General features: G+C 45.0%; 1 protein-coding gene across 1 annotated transcript in view; it reads left to right on the top strand.

The window, feature by feature from the left end:
- The window catches only part of PIK3AP1 (phosphoinositide-3-kinase adaptor protein 1), a 129077-nt gene that overhangs the window by 76584 nt on the left and 33391 nt on the right, over positions 1-19102 (top strand). Inside the window, exons 9-11 of the mRNA XM_083148880.1 lie at positions 9640-9726; positions 12903-13094; positions 18491-18556. Coding sequence (XP_083005006.1) covers positions 9640-9726; positions 12903-13094; positions 18491-18556 — 345 coding nt within the window. The remainder of the gene's footprint in view (positions 1-9639; positions 9727-12902; positions 13095-18490; positions 18557-19102) is intronic.

Here is a 19102-nt window from a genome sequence, read left to right as displayed (position 1 = left end):
CGCAAGAGCTGTCCTTTGCATTATAATCGCATATCTTATTGTATATGCGATTATTATGGATGCGTTAAGTGGCGATGTGGGGTGGAGGATGTTAGTGCATCCCCCCTAAAACACTAAGAAACTGAAATGTTACTTTCCTTGACTTGCATTGGGCATTGTTTTTGCCCAATACCCAAAATGTGCAATATAATTCTATTAATCTTGTTATCACAAGGAAGGCATGTTGTGTATTACAGTATTAAAGTTTAATTCTGTTTTAAAAGGAAACAGCAGTCAATTAGAAAGCTAAAGGTCATATAGTCATAACAGTGTACCTACAGTTTTGAGTCAAAGGCATTTGTTTCTGTGTAAACTTTTTTTTTTGTTTTTTATACAAAGACCTTTGTGCCCACAGGATTACTGATATTTACTTTGGATGTGACCAAAAACCATTCTGGTCCGTGTTTTAATGTGGTTGCATTATAATAAATTCCATTAAATGCCAGGTCTTACTCACAGCTTACATAACAGTAATGTCCATAGCAACTAAGTCAACACAAAAAGATAAAACTTGTAACCCAAGCCCAATTGCCTTTCTAAGGGCGAGATGTTCTAAGCTTTGAAAACTGATAAAATGGAGAGTGATAAACCACCAACCAATCAGCTCATAACTGCCATTTCCAAAACAAACCTGTGACATTTAAGAGCTGATTTCTGCCAAACTGACAGATGCTGGCTCATGGACACTAACATACAGATGCTGATGTGGACACACAGATATATACTAACACATATGCAGACACTGACACACAAATGCTGACACATTGACAGACTACTATGCAAAGATGCTGACAAATGGTGCTGACATACAGACAGATATTTACATGCTGACATGGACAGATGCTGACACATGGATGCCTACAATCGGACACAGACATATGGACGCTGACAAACTGAAGGATGCTGATAGATGGGTGCTGACTTGCGGACACTGATATGCAAACGTATGTTGACACTGACACAAAGATACCGACACTGAAACACTGATGCTGACATGCAGATGCTGTCACACAGATACATAGACGCTGACACAGACAGATGCTGACAAACTGACACACAGACAGACACTGACATATGGATGCTGACGCACTGATGCTGACACATGGAAACAGATATATGGATGCAGATATATGTATGATAACACATGGATGCTGGCATAGACATGTGAAGGCTGACAAATTGACACAGATGCTGACACACACACACATACACACACACTGATGCTTAAATGGACACTGACCGTTTTGTCTCCCTGCATGCTGTATTTTCAAAGGGGGGCTGGGGAGACACAGCCGCCATGGAAGAGAGGGGAGAGAGACACAGCCAGGTTGAAGTGGTGCGGTGGGGTGATTTTGGAGGGAGCAACAGCCGCTGGTTGTAAGATCGGGGTAGTGGGGGTCAGATAGCTGCTTTGTTCAATATGTATTGAGTGGGTATAATAAATACATACAAACACACACACAATTTATATAGCTCAGTGAAAGCACACATTTGAAACTTACCATAGGGAACCAGGATAACAAAGGGTTAACCTCACCATTGTGATTGTCCCATGCAGCAAAATGTAGAGGGGGAGGGCTCAGTAAACGGAGTGCAATAGTAACAGTTCCTTGCCTCATAACACAAGCAGCCAGGAACAGAAAGTACAAGGCGCAGTGGCTGAACTTGTGGGTTGTGTGCCCAGGTTCAGAAATATAGGAGGTTATTCTGGTTGACTCGACTCGAAAGGCTGCTAATTTGGCAGCCTTGCGACTTCCCCAGACGCCGCCCGCACGGCCGTCCGCCCTCGCATGCCGTATCCCCCTCATGGCTCTATTTGCAGCCTTGGGTGCAGGGGAGAAATCATTCAATAGTAGGCGACCATCAAATGATTTCTCCAGTGCTGGCAGATCTGAGGCACCTCTGAGGTGTCTCAGATCTGTGGGAGCACTGTGTGGGAAGTGGGCGGGCAGCTGACATCCCCCCGCACCTGCTTTATCGGGGAGTTACCATGAAAACACCAAACGTTGTCATGGGAACACCCATGAAACGCTCTGCGCTCCCATGGACGAATCCACCGGCACGCTGCCCCACACCCCCCGTCTGCACTGTCATGTGCAAGCGCCTGGCGAATAATCTATTTGCCATGGTCGCTCTCACACAGTGGCTGCACATGCTCATAACTGTGTGAACGCACAGGGGGGCCGATTGAACCAGAATCACCTCATAGTTTGGGCCTCCACCCCAACCAAAATTCACAATATGCAACACTGCAGTGGATGACAGGAAGAGTTAGAGGGTGGCAGGGGGAGGCAGAATGTGATAGGGAAAAACAGTAGACAGTGTAGAGTCCTGAGCACGACTTTCTTTCTGGCGCTAGTATTTGTTTACTCATTAGTTGTAATCATTTATGTGGCTTGAGGCAGGGCCGAAACTAGGGTTTCTGGTGCCTGGGGCAAGACATTCATTTAGTTCCCCCCCCCCCAAAAAAATAATTATATATATATATATATATATATGTGTGTGCTTACAGACAACAGAAGGGTGATATTAAACCAACAAACAAGACAATATATCATATATTATTATATATACCCTGTATTCTGAAATGAAATATATATTTATAAATTATCCCTCAACTGGTCCACTTGCATCAAGATACATATATACTAGAAACTATATGAACCGTAAAACAGGGATAGTACGCACCGAAGGCGCGCGCTAAAAATTTAGGGCATGTTTTTTTTTTTTGGGGGGGGGGGGGGGGAGAAGTGGTGTGGTCACATAGTAGTATCAATTCACATTATAGCACACACCGTAATGCCCAGTACACATTACAGCACACACCGTTATGCCCAGTACACATTCCAGCACACACCGTAATGCCCAGAGCACATTACACCACAAACCGTAATGCCCAGTACACATTATAGCACACACCGTTATGCCCCCCCAGTACACATTATAAGCAATGGTTAATTGCTGCTGCCACTGGATAGAACACTGTCCCTGAATGATACACAATATGCCACAAACATACATCCAAACTCTGGAGGCAGAGGGTTCACCTACTACCGTTGAACTCCTGCGAGGCTACATCCCCCATTTTTTCCACTATGAGGGCATGGTCAGCTCTCTAAGAGCTGTAGCCACATGGGGTGCCCCCAATAGTGCAGTTACAGATACACATGACCCCAAAAGTGCAGTCCGCGATGCCCATTATACCTATGCCGCATACTGTGATGCCCATTATAAATATGATACGCACCGTGATGCTCCATTATACATATGCCCCACACCTGGATGCTCATTATACATATGCCACACATATGATGTCCATTATACATATGCCCCACAACATGATGCTCCATTATACATATGACGCACACTGTGATGCCCATTATACATATGCCGCACACCCTGATTCCCATTATACATATGACGCACACTGTGATGCCCATTATACATATGACCCACACTGTGATGCCCATTATACATATGCCACACACCGTGATGCTCCATTATACATATGCCCCACAACGTGATGCTCCATTATACATATGTCCCACAACGTGATGCTCCATTATACATATGCCGCACACCGTGATGCCCATTATACATATGACGCACACTGTGATGCCCATTATACATATGACGCACACTGTGATGCCCATTATACATATGACACACACTGTGATGCCCATTATACATATGACGCACACTGTGATGCCCATTATACATATGACACACACCATGATGCTCCATTAAACTTATGCCACACACATGATGCCCATTATACATATGCCCCACAGCGTGATGCTCCATTAAACATATGTCACACACATGATGCCCATTATACATATGCCCCACACCTTGATGCTCCTTATTAATGAGCATCAAGGTGTGGGGCATATGTATAATGGGCATCGTGTGTGGCATATGTTTAATGACTCATTAAACTTTAATGAGTCATTAAACATATGCCACACACATGATGCCCATTATATATCAGTAGGTATGCAGGCTGGAGTCAGACACAGTTTTAAAATGAAACATCGATTACCAGATGCAGGGAAATGATTGGGAGGAGCAGCGGCGTTGACGGCATGTCATGAGGCATGAGGGAAGGAGGAATAAAGCGCGATTTCTAGCGCTGGGGATGGGAAGGCAAGTGCTGCTGTGTGCTGTTCCTCACTTGGCGGCAGGAGGTCAGATAGTGACCTCCTGCCTCTCCGCCGTCGGGAAGCGCGTCATCGCTTGGCGGCAGGAGGTCACTATTTGAGGAACCGCTACACAGCGGCAGCCCGGCAGGAGATAAACTTTACTGTAAAGTGAGTGCCGAGCCACTGAGCACCCGGCGAGCTACCTGTCGCTCGCAAGCAACGGGATAGCGAACAGAAGAACACTGCTACAATACGGCTCCCCCCCTTTTCTATCTTATCCTGTTGATGTGCTCTTCATGCCTGCACCCTGCTTGCAGGCTCTGCTGGGCTGGGTGGGAGCCGCCAATGCTGCCCATGGTGCCAGGGGTGTAACTAGAGCTTTATGGTCCCCGTAGCACTTCACTGCATGCATCATGGCACTGCAGGGAGTCACCAGGGGCCACACTCACACACACACACACACACATTGTATACGCACCAGGGGCACACTGACCCACACATTGCATGGGCACCAGGGGCACAGAGACACACACATTGCATGGGCACCAGGGGCACACACACATTGTATAGGCACCAGGGGCATACTGACACACACACATTGCATTGGCATACTGACACACACAAACACACACACATTGCATGGGCACCAGGGGCACACTGACACACACAAACATACACTGCAGGGGCATACAGACACATATTGCATGGGCACATTGACAAACACATGGCATGGGCACACACATATATTATAGACCAGGGGTGTGCATTCCCTCTCCCTCCCAAAGAAGAATACCTCTTTGCTGAGCTGCCTTGCCTGCCTTGTGAGTCCTAACAAGTAGCTGGACTGGGGAGCACAGGAGCAGTCAGAGGGCAAAGGAGCACTGCTTACAGTATACAGTATGATATATCTGGCACACTAAACTTGGAGACTGTGCCTGGCTTGTGCCTGGCTTGTACCTGTAGAGTAGACATTGCTGCTTCCTTCCCCTGCCTCCTCTGGCACGTTCATCCCAGGCCACGCCCCCACCCGCCGTCCCATTGGACAGCCCGCTCGCATTCCCTCCCTCCCATTGGACAATGTTTTTTTTTTTTATGACACTGACAGACACAGTGTCATGGCCGCGCCCGCGCTGACTCGCCTGTGATCAGCAAGCGCACGGGCAACGGCAGACGGCGGCCCTGTCACAAGTTCAACACCTCAAGCAGGCAGTGTAGTGAGTGCGCCGGCCACCGGGTGGGTGCCGGCTCTCGGCGCACACGCAATCCGCGCCCCCCTCCAGCGCCCGGTGCGCGTGACCCCCCAGCCCCCCCCCTAGTTACGGCCTTGCTTGAGGTAAATAAATAAATCAGTCAAAATCAAATATAATGTATATATAATGTAATGTAATATAATGTATAATGTACCCGCTGCATGTGGTCAGAGAGGATTTTGCAGATCCTCCAATATCAGAAAACAAAAATAACAAAAATGTATGATCACTGGGACAGTGCTATGGTATTAAAAAATGTTTTGTTTGCTCTCACAGAATAAATAAATGAATACATCATCCATTCTCACATAATTTATTTATCTCTAATACACATAAAATCAATTGAAGAATGGGTACTTATATGTTAGTTGGGTGCCCGTTACGTAGTTTGCGTAGTGGTGTATTGAGAATACCAATACACCACTATGCTGGCTACGTAAACTACGTAACTTACGCAAAATAACGTAAATTACGCAAATTACGTAACTGGAGCCCTGCTAACACTTAAAGGGTCATATGGGCACTATCCACGTCCTAACCCCAGTGTCCATGTGGGCATGGAGTTCATTTTAGAAAGAGTGGCGAGCGCACGCGTATCTGCGTCCGCTCGCCACGCTAGGGCTCGGTGGCTCGCTACGCTCGCCACACTTTATAAATTTAACTCCACGCTCACGTGGACACTGGGGTTAGGATGTGGATAGTGGGCATAGTAGGTGTTGTGTGTGTATGTGTGTGTGTGGTGTGTGTGATTATACTTACCAGCCAGCTGGCCCCGCTGCCTCCGGAACTCGGATCCCCGCATCGCGGCCGCCATGACAGTTGAAGTTTACTACACTATTAGCGTAGTGCCGCTGGGGGGAGAAGGGAAACCATGTGATGCTCCCCCAGTGGCTGCCAGGATCTCCCTCCTCCGCCGCCATTACGCAGCCCCCACCGTGCAGCCCTTCAGCCAACACCGCCGTGTGCGGCCGCCCTGCCCGTAAGTAACAGCAGGGCGGCTGCCGTCTCCCCCCTGTGCCCAGCCGCACCTACCCTCCGCCTGCCCCCGCACCTATGAGCCGGGCACTCAGCAATGGCTACGCTGACAATGTAGCCAAAGCTACGTTGTCAGCGTAGCATAGCCAGGCGCCCGGCTAACATATAAGTACCTAAGCATGATAAATGGGTTCACATAAAAATACACGTATATAGAAATAAAATATACCAACAAAAATAAACAAATAAATATATCCAAGAATTATAGAAGAAATGTATATAATATTTATGTATACGTGTGTATTGAGACACCACAATGATTTCCAACAAATTCCTGGTATGGGTGATTCAAATGAGAGCGGGAACTTGGAAAAACCCTGTGGCTGCAGGATTTTGCTATTCAATTACAGTACAGAAAATGAGATGCAATCACTGCTTATTTTTTCATGCATGCCCAGAGCGAGTCTGATTTTTCTTAAACTAATTCATTTTAGGGAAAATCACTGGGACTCCATCCATTAGGACCTGTTCCAGTCTTGGGCCATTGGCCCTTATTCAGATCTGATTGCTGTACAAAGTTGTTTCCAAAATGGGCAAAATCATGTGCACTGCAGGTGGGGCAGATGTAACATGTATAGAGAGAGTAAGTTTTGTGTGAGTCATTTTGTTTCTGTGCAGGGTAAATACCGGCTGCATTATTTTTTACTCTGCAATTTAGATTTCAGTTTCATTACACCCCACCCAAATCTAACTCTCTCCACACATGTTACATCTGCCCCACCTGCAGTGCACATGGTTTTGACCATTTTGAGAACAAATTTGTACTGCAATCAGATCTGAATAAGGGCCATTAGCCTCAGAAAAGACTAATCGGGGAATTCACCTGTATAACGGAGTTAAAAGGCTGTCGGCATGGCTTTCATGGCTGTCATTGTCTGTGGGGACAAGGGACTGCAGAGTCTCTGGGGTTTATGTACTAAGATGGGAGTTCTATTTTAGATGGGATGTTGCTAAAATAGTTACATATTGTACCCTAAAACAGAATGGTCGCTATTGGCGACGCTGGCACTTTTAGCGAATATTTTGAGGATCTCGCACAGCAACGTTGGCACTCAAAGGGTTAATAAGATTGATTGGTTGATTTGTCTGGTCTCTCCTCCTCCCACGTCTGTTTTAAATGGCGTGCACGTCAAGCACATCTAATCCACGGGATGCGGTCATCTATTAGAATGAACTTAGGTCTACAGTCATTAGGTCGACCCCACTAGGTCGACTGGCAGGAAGGTCGACCTGACTTAAGGTCGACATGGGCCAAGGTCGACATGACTTAAGGTCGAATTTGCATAAAGGTCGACATGAGGAAGGTCGACTGGTCATAAGGTCGACATGGGTTTTTCACTGTTTTTTGAGCCGACATGTGCCGACAGGCGGTATTTCATGCCCTACCATCCACTAGGGCGTGGTGGGAGAATAAAATAGTGTGCCGAGCGCAGCGAGGCACCGTGCCCGAAGCATCGCGAGCGATGCGAGGGTCCGATTCTCATTGCCAACTGTGTCCATGTCGACTGTGTCGACATTCGGATAAAAAAACAGTGAAAAACCCATGTCGACCTTATGACCAGTCGACCTTCCTCATGTCGACCTTTATGCAAATTCGACCTTAAGTCATGTCGACCTTGGCCCATGTCGACCTTAAGTCAGGTCGACCTACCTGCCAGTCGACCTAGTCGGGTCGACCTAATGACTGTAGACCTAAATGCAGTCTGACGAATGATCCCATTCCTAATCCACTGCCTTTGGTCGTGTCTGCTGATCTGTAAATTCTGGGTACATAAACGTACTTAATATGTTGAACACATAGTAAGCTACTAGCAAATGATTCGAAAGCTAGTCTGCTAACTTGTGCTTGCCTCAAAATTTGTACATGTGTAAGAGAGAAAGAGATGTAGTTTCACTCGCTGCCAACAGATGGCAGTGTTTCAGAGACACACAAACGGACACTAGACATACTGTATATACTGAGAGATGATTTACCATTAATACCAGAATGACACTTTTTGGAATTCTCCCAAGGGGCATTCATATAAGTAATCGGTACAGGAGACTGGTGCTGGCATTGAAGGCTGTGCCACACAAAGCCATTCTATAAATATGGTTACACCATGATCCCACTTCTATCTCCCTATTATTGTTCCCAAAAATGTATTTTAATTGAAGCATTGTAAATCATAACAATACAAATGTGTTCTGTACATATTTCACTACACATGCCGTAACACAAATTTTAGTGAAAAGAGTATATCATTACAATATTACGGCGTAATAGTATTCTTTGTGTAGAAAAATCTACAAGCGCACAGAAAAATATACAAAAAGAATCATATAAAGGGTCTGGGTTTATCTCCCTATTTAAGGCTAAGCTTTCTATCTAATTATTATTATTATTGTTATGATTATTATTATTATTTAGGGCGTAACTATAACTTGGTGGCCCCATAGCAACATTTTGAAGGGCCCCCCTTCTACAGAGAGGAGGTACACGGACACAGTGCAGGTATAGGATGACACACAGATTGAGTGGGGGTACAAGGCATCACAAACACACACACACACACGGATAAGAGGCCTACATCCAGCGGTTACTGGTGGTGAAAGTTCACTCACAGAAAGCCACACAACCCTATTAGTTGTAGTGACACGACACCACTGCTCGCAACATTGACCGGCGGTCACTAGGATATTACGGATGCTCACTAGAAACTAAGTGGTCGCAGGGGGATCTGGGCCCCAGAAGTGCTCTGGGACCGCCTACACTCACAGTAGGTACGCCACTGGGAGAGCGAGATGAAGAGTGAGGGTGTGGGGATAGAAAGGGAAAGAGGAAGAAAGGCGGAGAGAGTGATGTAGAGAGTAAAAACTTTGGGTGGGGTGGGGGGACACGCTGCTGCATCCTCTGCGGCTGCAGGTGCCGGGAGGAGGGGGCTATGCCACTGACCGCTCTCTCTAGCAGGGAGGGAGAAAGCTATGAGCATTGAGGGCCCACTTCAGTGGGGGTAGGGGGAGCTGCGGGCCCTAGAAACAACTAGCAGCTGCACCCTCGGCAGTAATGCCACTGTTGTTATTATTATTATGATTATTATTATTAATAAAATGAACATTATTTATTCTTGAAGTAGTTTAATACCATCTTCAGTTAGATGTGTGATAATAAAGTGTAACCTATTTCCCTGCAGACATTGATATGATGCAGGTTAAAGATCCATCAGTAAAACCACATGCTCTAACCTCCAATGAATCCGTGCTACGCAAACTCCTACAAGGTAAGCGACCTGTTGTAGATTTATTTTAAATAATATTTTTTTATTGGGGAAAAAGGCAGGGGAGGTGGATCTAGTCATCCCTCTCAGGCTAAGCTAATATGTTCCTGACCGGGTTGATATTAACAGTAAGAACATGCCAGGGACATTTCTAGCCAATTTGGCTCCCATTGCAAACAGTTGAAAATGTGCGACCCTCACAGATAACTTGTCACTGAATAATTTGCACACACCGCAGGCACATACACAAAAAAAATAGTGTGGCCTAAGCAGGGAAAAAGGTGTGGCTTAGCTAGGAAAAACATTACCTTACATCCCACTTTTGCAACCGGCATGTCCTCCCACGTTTACGTCCACACAGATCACTACCCCCACTCCTCCCAAGCCTAAACAGTGCCAGGCTACTTAATTCAATGTACATTGTTTAATCGTAATGCCTATTACACATTATGCTACATACGTAAAGCCTATTACATATTGTACCACACACCGTAATGCCCATTACACCCCACACGTTATGCCCATTACACATAATGCCACACGCCGTAATGCCCATTACACACAAGGTCACACACTGTAATGCCCATTGCACATTATGCACCCATAGGCGTTCGCAGCACATTCTATTAGGGGCATCTTACCCTCCCCGTGCAGCCATGACTCTGATTTACTGCAGTCCTGGTGGACTCCGCCCCCTCAGCTGCCCATAGCCCCACCCCTTCGGTCGTTTATAGCTCCACCCCCTTTTGGGGGGGGGTTTGGGGGGTTAGAGGGGTGGGACCCACTATAACCATTGCAACACCATCAAATGTTTACCATTCGATAGCGGCAAACATTGGAATGCCACCATTGAATGGTAAAAACACTACAATCGGTTCCAAAACATGGATGGATGCACCCGCGTCACTGCCGCATTAGCATGGGAACACCACTCGGCATATACACATGTGCAGAAATGCAGCTGCGCATCTGCATACACCAAACATTGGTCCCAATGCGAACATAAGCGGCTACGAACGGAACAGAATAAGGTCCAATGCGCGAACTCAATTTGTGGTTTCGCCTTTTTACATTTTGCTTTAAAAATATGGAGTCAATAGATTTTCGCCACAGTCTACAGCTCGGAGGCGGTTACAAAAGTCCCAAATAGTGTTAAGTACAGCGGAAGGGTAGGGCAACAATATGGAACCATGGGCGATAACAGAGGGTAATCTGGGCATTATCATATTTACAGGGATATTCTATTTTGGTTGATAAAACAATGGGTTAAAAAAAAAAAAACTCCTGATGTTATGCCACTGTTTTTTTTTATTGGGCTGACCAAAATGCATCACCCAAAAAAAGCATGAGTTCTCGAAAAACACATCAGAATCTCTTTATTGCCAAGTATACAGTGCAACTCAATACACAATACACAAGGAATTTGTTTCCGATGACTACTGCTCCTAGACATACAGTAGTTCAGTGAAAGTCCAGCCCATTTTTGGGAATGTTGCTTTGCCTACCTGAGACAGGTGAACCATTATCCTGATAAACTGCTTCCCTGATAGCTTTTCATGGGTAATTAGATAGACCTAGGCAGGGCTATTACCTGTGATAGCAATAGCAGGTATTAGGTTATCCCCTTATACATACAGGGGCTTATTCTGGTTCATTCACAAAGGCAAATTCACTCTCAGGTGGACAAATCCATGTGCACTGTAGGGGGGGCAGATGTTATGTGCAGAGAGAGTTAGATTTGGGTGTTATTTTGTTTCTGTGCAGGGTAAATACTGGCTGCTTTATTTTTACACTGCAATATAGATATCAGTTTGAAGTGCACCCCCACCGAAATCTAATTCTCTCTGCACATGTTACATCAGCCCCACCTGCAGTGCACATGGTTTTGTCCATCTGAGAGTGACTTTGCCTTTGCGATAGAACAGAATAACCCCTACAGTACATATAGCTCTTAACGTTCTAGTGAGCACTAATGGGAATTTTGTTATCATACTCCCAGTAGTTGGAAAAACAGTCATGATTTCAGCCCAATGTGGAAAAGAATGAATTGAAGAAGAAGAAACACAAAAATTGGGTTGTTTTTGATTGAGTTTTGGGGACTTCTTTTGTTTGGGGTGCAACATTTTTCAATTGTTGCTTTCCACATATTGGGAGAAATGCATTAAAGAAAGATGCAGTTTCTGCTCCTGTTCATTAACATAAAGTTAGCAGTTTGGCAATCTTTTGAATAAACTAGACATTTGTTAAAACATTACACAGACCTATAGCCAACATAATGCTCAAAACGTCACTGTAGGACTGATGGTAGAATGAGTCTAGGTGCCATGCCAACATTAAAGGAGATATAGCAGATGAAAGAGAAAAGTCATTTGGAGGTTACGAAAGACATGGGGATCTGAGCTCAGAAGCATTGCTGATGGTGGTATGCTCTGATGCTCTTGACTTTAAAATATTGTGTATCACTAGTCTTGCATCCATAAAATAAAAATAACCATATTATGTCATAGACTATTTTTATTTAGAAATATTAATATGATCTTCTCTTTGCTTGTAATGAATGACTCTATTTGGTAGACCTTGGTTGTTCGTTGACTCAGTGGGTTATTCTGGTTGACTCGCAAGGCTACGAATTTGCAGCCTTGCGAGTCCACCAAACTCCGCCCTGGGGAATGCCGGGCTGCCGCATATGTAAGGTTGCTCTGGGCAACCTTACATATGCGTGTCCACTCGGGGGGAAGTAGGCGGACAGCTGACATCTGGTAATGTCAGCTGCCCACCCCCCGCCTGTCCGTCATGCCCTCATTACCATGAGAATGCCCAGTGTTCTCATGGGCACGCTTATGGAACACTGGGGGTTCCCATATGGTAAGGAGGCTGCCCGGCGCCCCACACCCCTCTCCGCCCCCCGCCCGCTGTGTAGGGTGTGTGCAGAATGTTCACCGTGGGTGCACACAGGGCTGTGAATATATTCTGGTTACGAAGCAAAAAGAATAGGTTCCTCAGTTTGACTTTGAATTCTACTTCGATAGAGGTGTAACAGGTTCCATCATTTAAAAACCAAAATAAATATCACAATTGTTATAATTGTTATAACTTATCTGTATTTTAAATTCTCAAAAACCAAGTCTGTTATTTATGTTCATGCGTTTTTTTTTTATGTTGATACTGTCAATGTCTAGGAAGTAGCTTGGATGGTGATGATGATGATGATGACGACAGCAGTAAAGAAGATCCATATCACATATGTTCTGATAAACTTTATGACACAGTTTGTGATGGCACGCTACACACATCATTCGCAATGACCCGGCCTCCTGTTCCTGTTCCAAGAACGGATGAACCAGTAGATGCACAACCTTACATTTCACAGGGTGAGATTGAAGTGACATGTTTAAGATTTATGGGAATAGTTTTATATTTTATGTCTTATTAAATTGAGGGTTTATTTGTTCTCGTGTGATACATTTTATGCTCTTGTGCGTTGTAAAAAGACCACATTAGTGAGAAAATGCAGAGTGCTATGCTATTTGGCATAGCGTATCTTGCATGAAATCGCTCTGTGCGTGCCCGGAACAATGGCCGCCTATATATATATACACACCAATGCTGATTTAAGAGATTCTGCCAATTGCACCAACTTGCACCTGAATAAATGGGATCATGGTATTCTAATACAGGCTAAATGTAGTAAAGGAAAAAACTTATTTCCTCAAGTACACTAAAAAGTATCAACGATAAGATTTGGAGTGGAAGTTAACATTTTCACAGAGTTACCCCTAGATACTCCAAATGGTACTACAAGAACTAGCATGCCCTCCAAATGCCTTGTGTCTCAGAAAAGCAATCTAAAATAGTAGTAAATGTTCCTCCCAGCACACTAACAAGTATCATAAGTAAGATTTGAATACTAATAGAAATTCAGAGATCTTGGGTGCATATATATGGCAGATATGATTAAGCGTCAAGACTTCTCTGATCCTGTATATAAGTATAGTATAACCGTGCAATTACGAACACCTGCAGATCTGCAAAAAGCCGCACACACGCTTGGAAAAGGGGTGGTCAGAGGCAGGTGCAAATACATAATATTGATACTACTAGCGAATCACTAAGCAGTAGGGAAACTGTGGGGATTCCACCTCCCATTACCCTCCACTGCTTAGATTCTCTACAGAGTTTCTTAGTGTTAATCTGAAAGGAACCCGGCTTTTATGCAATCACCTGTTTGCAGGTGCAAGGAGCAGGTACGATGGGTTTCTTTAACCGCCAACGTGCCACTACGTGTAATCTGGGTGTTTGGTCACAGCTCACGGGACAAACCACATGATATTACATCTGACCAATGATGTCCCAGTACTGGCTTCACTACACCATTTTCTAGGCCCCATACCCTGAGCTGTGACAGACTTAACTAACATGTCAGCAGGATTAAGAGAAAAAGATCTTATATTATAGGGAATAAGCTCCGTGGTAAAACCGTGGCAACAAAGCACATTGCAAACGTTCATTTTTGTGCTACTTATTATTGTTCTGCACTGTAATGGAATAGCTGTGTGAAAGAAAGATGTTTGGAAATGCACACAATGCCCGTTCTCTTTCGTAATTCTCTTATATAACGTTCAGAGAATGTTAGTGGCAATGAAAGTCTATAGTCACACACACTTCCTCGTTCATGTAATCTGCTGATAGCAAGTCTTTGCCTACTTTACATAAAAGACAGAAGTAGTCAAATCTTTGTTTGCTCAGTTATATTTATTTTAGAAATCTCATATAGAGGAAGGAGGCAAATGCGTAACACTGTACCTGAAAGCTGCACTGTGCACTGGTACTGAGAGGGTTTCCTTTATAGCTGCAATCAATGTTCATAGCCAGGGTCCATGTAGTGTATGTAGGGCTAATGTTTCTGTGTTGCTATTTACGTGGTCCTTTGGTCCAGAACAGTATGTGGTCAAAACCTCAGAAAGGGAAGGTTTATAGTGCTAGGGGCAGTGCAGTGGGCTTATACTGGGTAACTACCTCTGCTTACTTACCCCTGTGATGTTCCAACAGGGCTGCCATTAGGATGGGCCTGCCAGGACTCCAGTCCGGGCCTGGATAGAAAGGGGGCCTGAGATTGGATCAAGTATGATTTGTCACAAACAAAGTTCACTTTTCCGTGAAGCAATGTAGAGGTAGAGGTAGAGTAGTGTGGTCAGTGCCGCGGACACCAGAGGTCTCACCAGACATGCCGGGAGTTCCATAAGGGAGAAGGGGCCCTGCCTATTTGTCAAGCTAGTGCCCCACACATTCTGATGGTAGCCCTGTGTTCTAACTGTGACTCGGCTGATGGGTATCCCTTCTCTTTCTGCTGCATGAGGCTCAACTAAAGTGATGATCTTCTGTCACCTCCTGGAGTATTCCACCTTACACTTTCCATGGTTGTATTATACACAACAAAAGTTTCCATGGTGTCACTTTTAGCTCCAAAACCACTGGTAGAGTTCGGCAGGTTCTCTTGCAGAATATGGAGAAGGCAGTTTGCAGAGCAGTATAAAAACAGGTTTTCAGTTTGCAAAGCGAGTCATATAAATACAATAAAGGTAATGACTGGGTGTAATTATAGGGGCAATCCTCAATGATCTGATGGGCACATGGCCATTTCCGCATCGCAAAAGGACCTGATTTGTATTAAACACTTTTATTATGTACATTTTTAAGTGATGTTAACCAAGTACCTTGTGGACCATCCATGCATTTTGGTTTAAAGCCAAGCTAGTCCTAGAGATTGATTATAATGCCATCTCTGCTGTAACATCTATGAGCTTACCCTTATATACAATGTGGTGAATGGAAATAAAGTGAACTTACATTACAAAGAAAAAAATGCCCAGAAAAGTGTATTTGATTACTAGAGACAGGATTAAATGCAATATAAAAAGCTTGAAATATGCATGCAAATATGCATGAAAAATACTTAAAATATGCATGAAAAGTGTTAAAATATGCTACATTAAATAATGAAAAAAACTTTTTAACTTATTTATTTAAAAATCAGCATCCTATTAGTTGCAAATAAACCTCAAAAATAGGCCCACAGCATCTGCAGATGTTTAGTGCCGTACACAGGATTTTTTTTTCTTCCAGGCTGCTACAGCATACTGCAGCGTCCTAGGCTCTTCTGTTATCAACTACACAGACCCTCATCTCCAGCGCAGATGGATCAAATGTCAGCATAGCATGTGAAAGCGGCGCAGTGGAAGGCTTTCTCCCTGCGCCGCATACTCACTGTGACCCGGAGTTTCCTCCGCGCCGCGTGATGTCACAATCCTTCCGCCCACCTCCTCTGCTGCAGAAGTCTCTCTCTTGGCGCAAAGTCCCAGGCCAGGGGCAGGCAAAGGTTCAGGAGATTTGTGGCATAACCCGCCCCGACTGACTTTTATTAAAATAGATTGGCAGCTTAGAGCAATGTCCCCCACACTGCGCACATATTGGCCCGGCCTGCACACTGACTCTACCACTACCTGGCCAGCAGGAGGGCAAATCAGTGCTCTGATTCGTAGGTGGAAAGGTGGTGGGTCCTAAAATATCACTAGATTTTCGGTAAAATATGCAATAACAAGTGAGAATGGGCAAAATATGCGAATGCATATGCAAGTATGCAAATGCATATAATCCTGTCTCTATTGATTACATATGCAGAGCACTCTTGCCTCTACTGCTGCAATGTCAGGGAGACCCACAAGTCTTAGTTGGCTGTGCCCAGAAAAGCAGGCAATCCCCCTGACCCCTGTTTGTGCTCGCCCACAGCTGCCCACTTGTCCACGTCACTTGATGGCGAGATTTGTGTTGGACTGTATCATCACAGCCTTACCCTTTCTTTGCAGTGCTAGTAATAGTGGTATTGTTTAGCAGGGGTCTGACCACGATGACATGATCATGCCCCCGCACTGCCCACTTGTCTGCACCTGCCCCTCCCATTGTCCAAATGGCTGTCCATTGCTGGATGCAGAAGCCATAAAGTCAGTAACCTATTGCTCAGGGCTGTATGTGTCTCATGATCCATTGGCAACCTGCACAACTGCTCCACTACAAATCATCATCATCATGCTGTACATGCACCTACCTTGTAGTTGTATATACACTTATGTGCAGGTCTGAATGAGTGATTTTGTATGTAGAACCTTTCATACCCCTGTTCTGCATTTCAAGTTGTAATGTTGTGCATAATGGTTGCGAATCTGCATAGCCATTTAGGTACTTGTTTCCTATCTGGGCGCCCGCTACGTTAATTGCGCACCATGCTATTCTCCGTATAAAAATCGGATCGCATCGCATCGGATACCACAAATGCACATACACGATATTGAACGATGCGATGCGATCCGATTTTTATACGGAGAATAGCACTAATTTTTAGTGGACTGATAATGGCAATTTACCGCCCCATTACCAACGACACCACCACTATCCACGTGATCCCGAAGCGTGGCGAGCGCAGCGAGCCCCGTGAGGGGCGGCGGTACGCGTCCTCCGACTTTTTCATACCCCCACTATCCACGTCGGCGTGGAGTTGAGAATAGAAAGTGTGGCGAGGGCAGCGAGCCACCGAGCCCGAAGCGTGGCGAGCGCAGCGAGCCCCGCGAGGGGACGCGGATACCTGTGAAGCCCGCGAGGGGACACGGATACCTGTGAAGGTATCCGTGTCCCCTCGCAGGCTTCACAGGTATACGCGTCCCCTCGCTGCGCTCGCCACGCTTCGGGCTCGGTGGCTCGCTGCGCTCGCCACACTTTCTATTCTCAACTCCACGCCGACGTGGATAGTGGGGGTATGAAAAAGTCGGAGGACGCGTACTGCCGCCCCTCGCGGGGCTCGCTGCGCTCGCCACGCTTCGGGATCACGTGGATAGTGGTGGTGTCGTTGGTAATGGGGCGGTAAATTGCCATTATCAGTCCACTAAAAAATTAAATCGGATCGCATCGCATCGTATGCCATCATACATCATCGAGTACCGAATCCGATGCGATGCGATCCGATTTCATTACGGTGCCGTACGTAGAAAACCTGGGCGCCCAGATAGGAAACAAGTACCGCCATTTATATGTACACAAGATAAGCCATGCAGACTTGCATACATTCACCTCTGCATCATCCCCAGCAGATGTATTCACACACAGGGGGTTATTCAAACCTGATCAGACGGCTGCGAATTTGCAGACCTGGATGACAATCGATACACTGCGGCTGCTTACTGCTTATAGAACGCATGCGCAAGGCTACCCCGCCATAAAATTCTGCTACTTTTTTGATAGCTGGCCATAACCAGCTGTCAGGAACAATACAGGCATGCCCAGGCGTTGTGCAACTTCAACTCTGGCCCCAAACAGCCTGTATCTATGGCAACCACCGAGTAAGTCCTGGGATACGCACAGACTGCACACACTGGAAAAATCATTTGCTGGTGAGTGATTGCGAATGGATTTGCAGCTAATCGCAGGCCTACAAAATATTTGCAAGCTTGCACAGGGCGGAATATATTTGATCGCAGGTCTCTACAAATTAGCAGAGAAACGGTCAGGTGTGAATTTGTGCAATAGACCCAGGCGATATACACTTTTATAATTGGCCTTTAGCTTGTTACACCTCTGTCACATTTTGCATACTGTACAAGTTCACTTATAACCTATATCGTTCTTTCCAAATGACTGTACACAGAATATTAAAATACAGCAATTGTAGGAAATAAATGACTTATTAACGGTCAAATGTCAAAATGTATTGTATTTGTAGTTTTCTCAAAGAAAATGCCAATGAGGAAAGAAAACATTTATACGGACTCTTCACATCCAACAATGGGTGAGTTGCAAGTAGCACGTGCCATATGATTCCTTATACATGAATGATGCTTGGGAAGCCTCAGTGTGTCTATAGACAGTTATTGGGGGAACCAATAGATTTTCTTTTTAAAATGTGTACAACAAAGTCTAGTTGGCATCATATTGCATGGTATATGTATCAATCCTTGGTACCAACCAATCACTTTCTGTCATTGTTCAAACACGCAGAAGCTGATTGGTTAGTACTTTATATCTCTCCACTTTATCTCTTTCCAAAGTTTGATACATCCACCTGTGAGAGTTACTGAACTCCTGTTAACCAGCATATGTAGTTTAGCATACAGAAGCATGGGCTGAATGTAGAAATCCTATTCAGCTTATCTATTTGGTCATTTGTAGTCTGTGATCGATGTGAACATAGAATTTGACAGCATTGAAGAACCTGGATGTCTGCAATGTGTGTGTTTGGGTTTTTTGTTTTGATTTTTTTTGTATTATTTCTTATCATACTTATGGCATCACAAGGGGGGGTAACACCAAAATGATGCAGTATAACATATGGTCT

This window comes from Crinia signifera, chromosome 6, assembly GCF_055691185.1.
Source record: "Crinia signifera chromosome 6, ASM5569118v1, whole genome shotgun sequence".
In the NCBI taxonomy this organism is placed as follows: Eukaryota; Metazoa; Chordata; class Amphibia; order Anura; family Myobatrachidae; genus Crinia; species Crinia signifera.
This window is presented reverse-complemented; position numbering and strand designations above follow the sequence as displayed.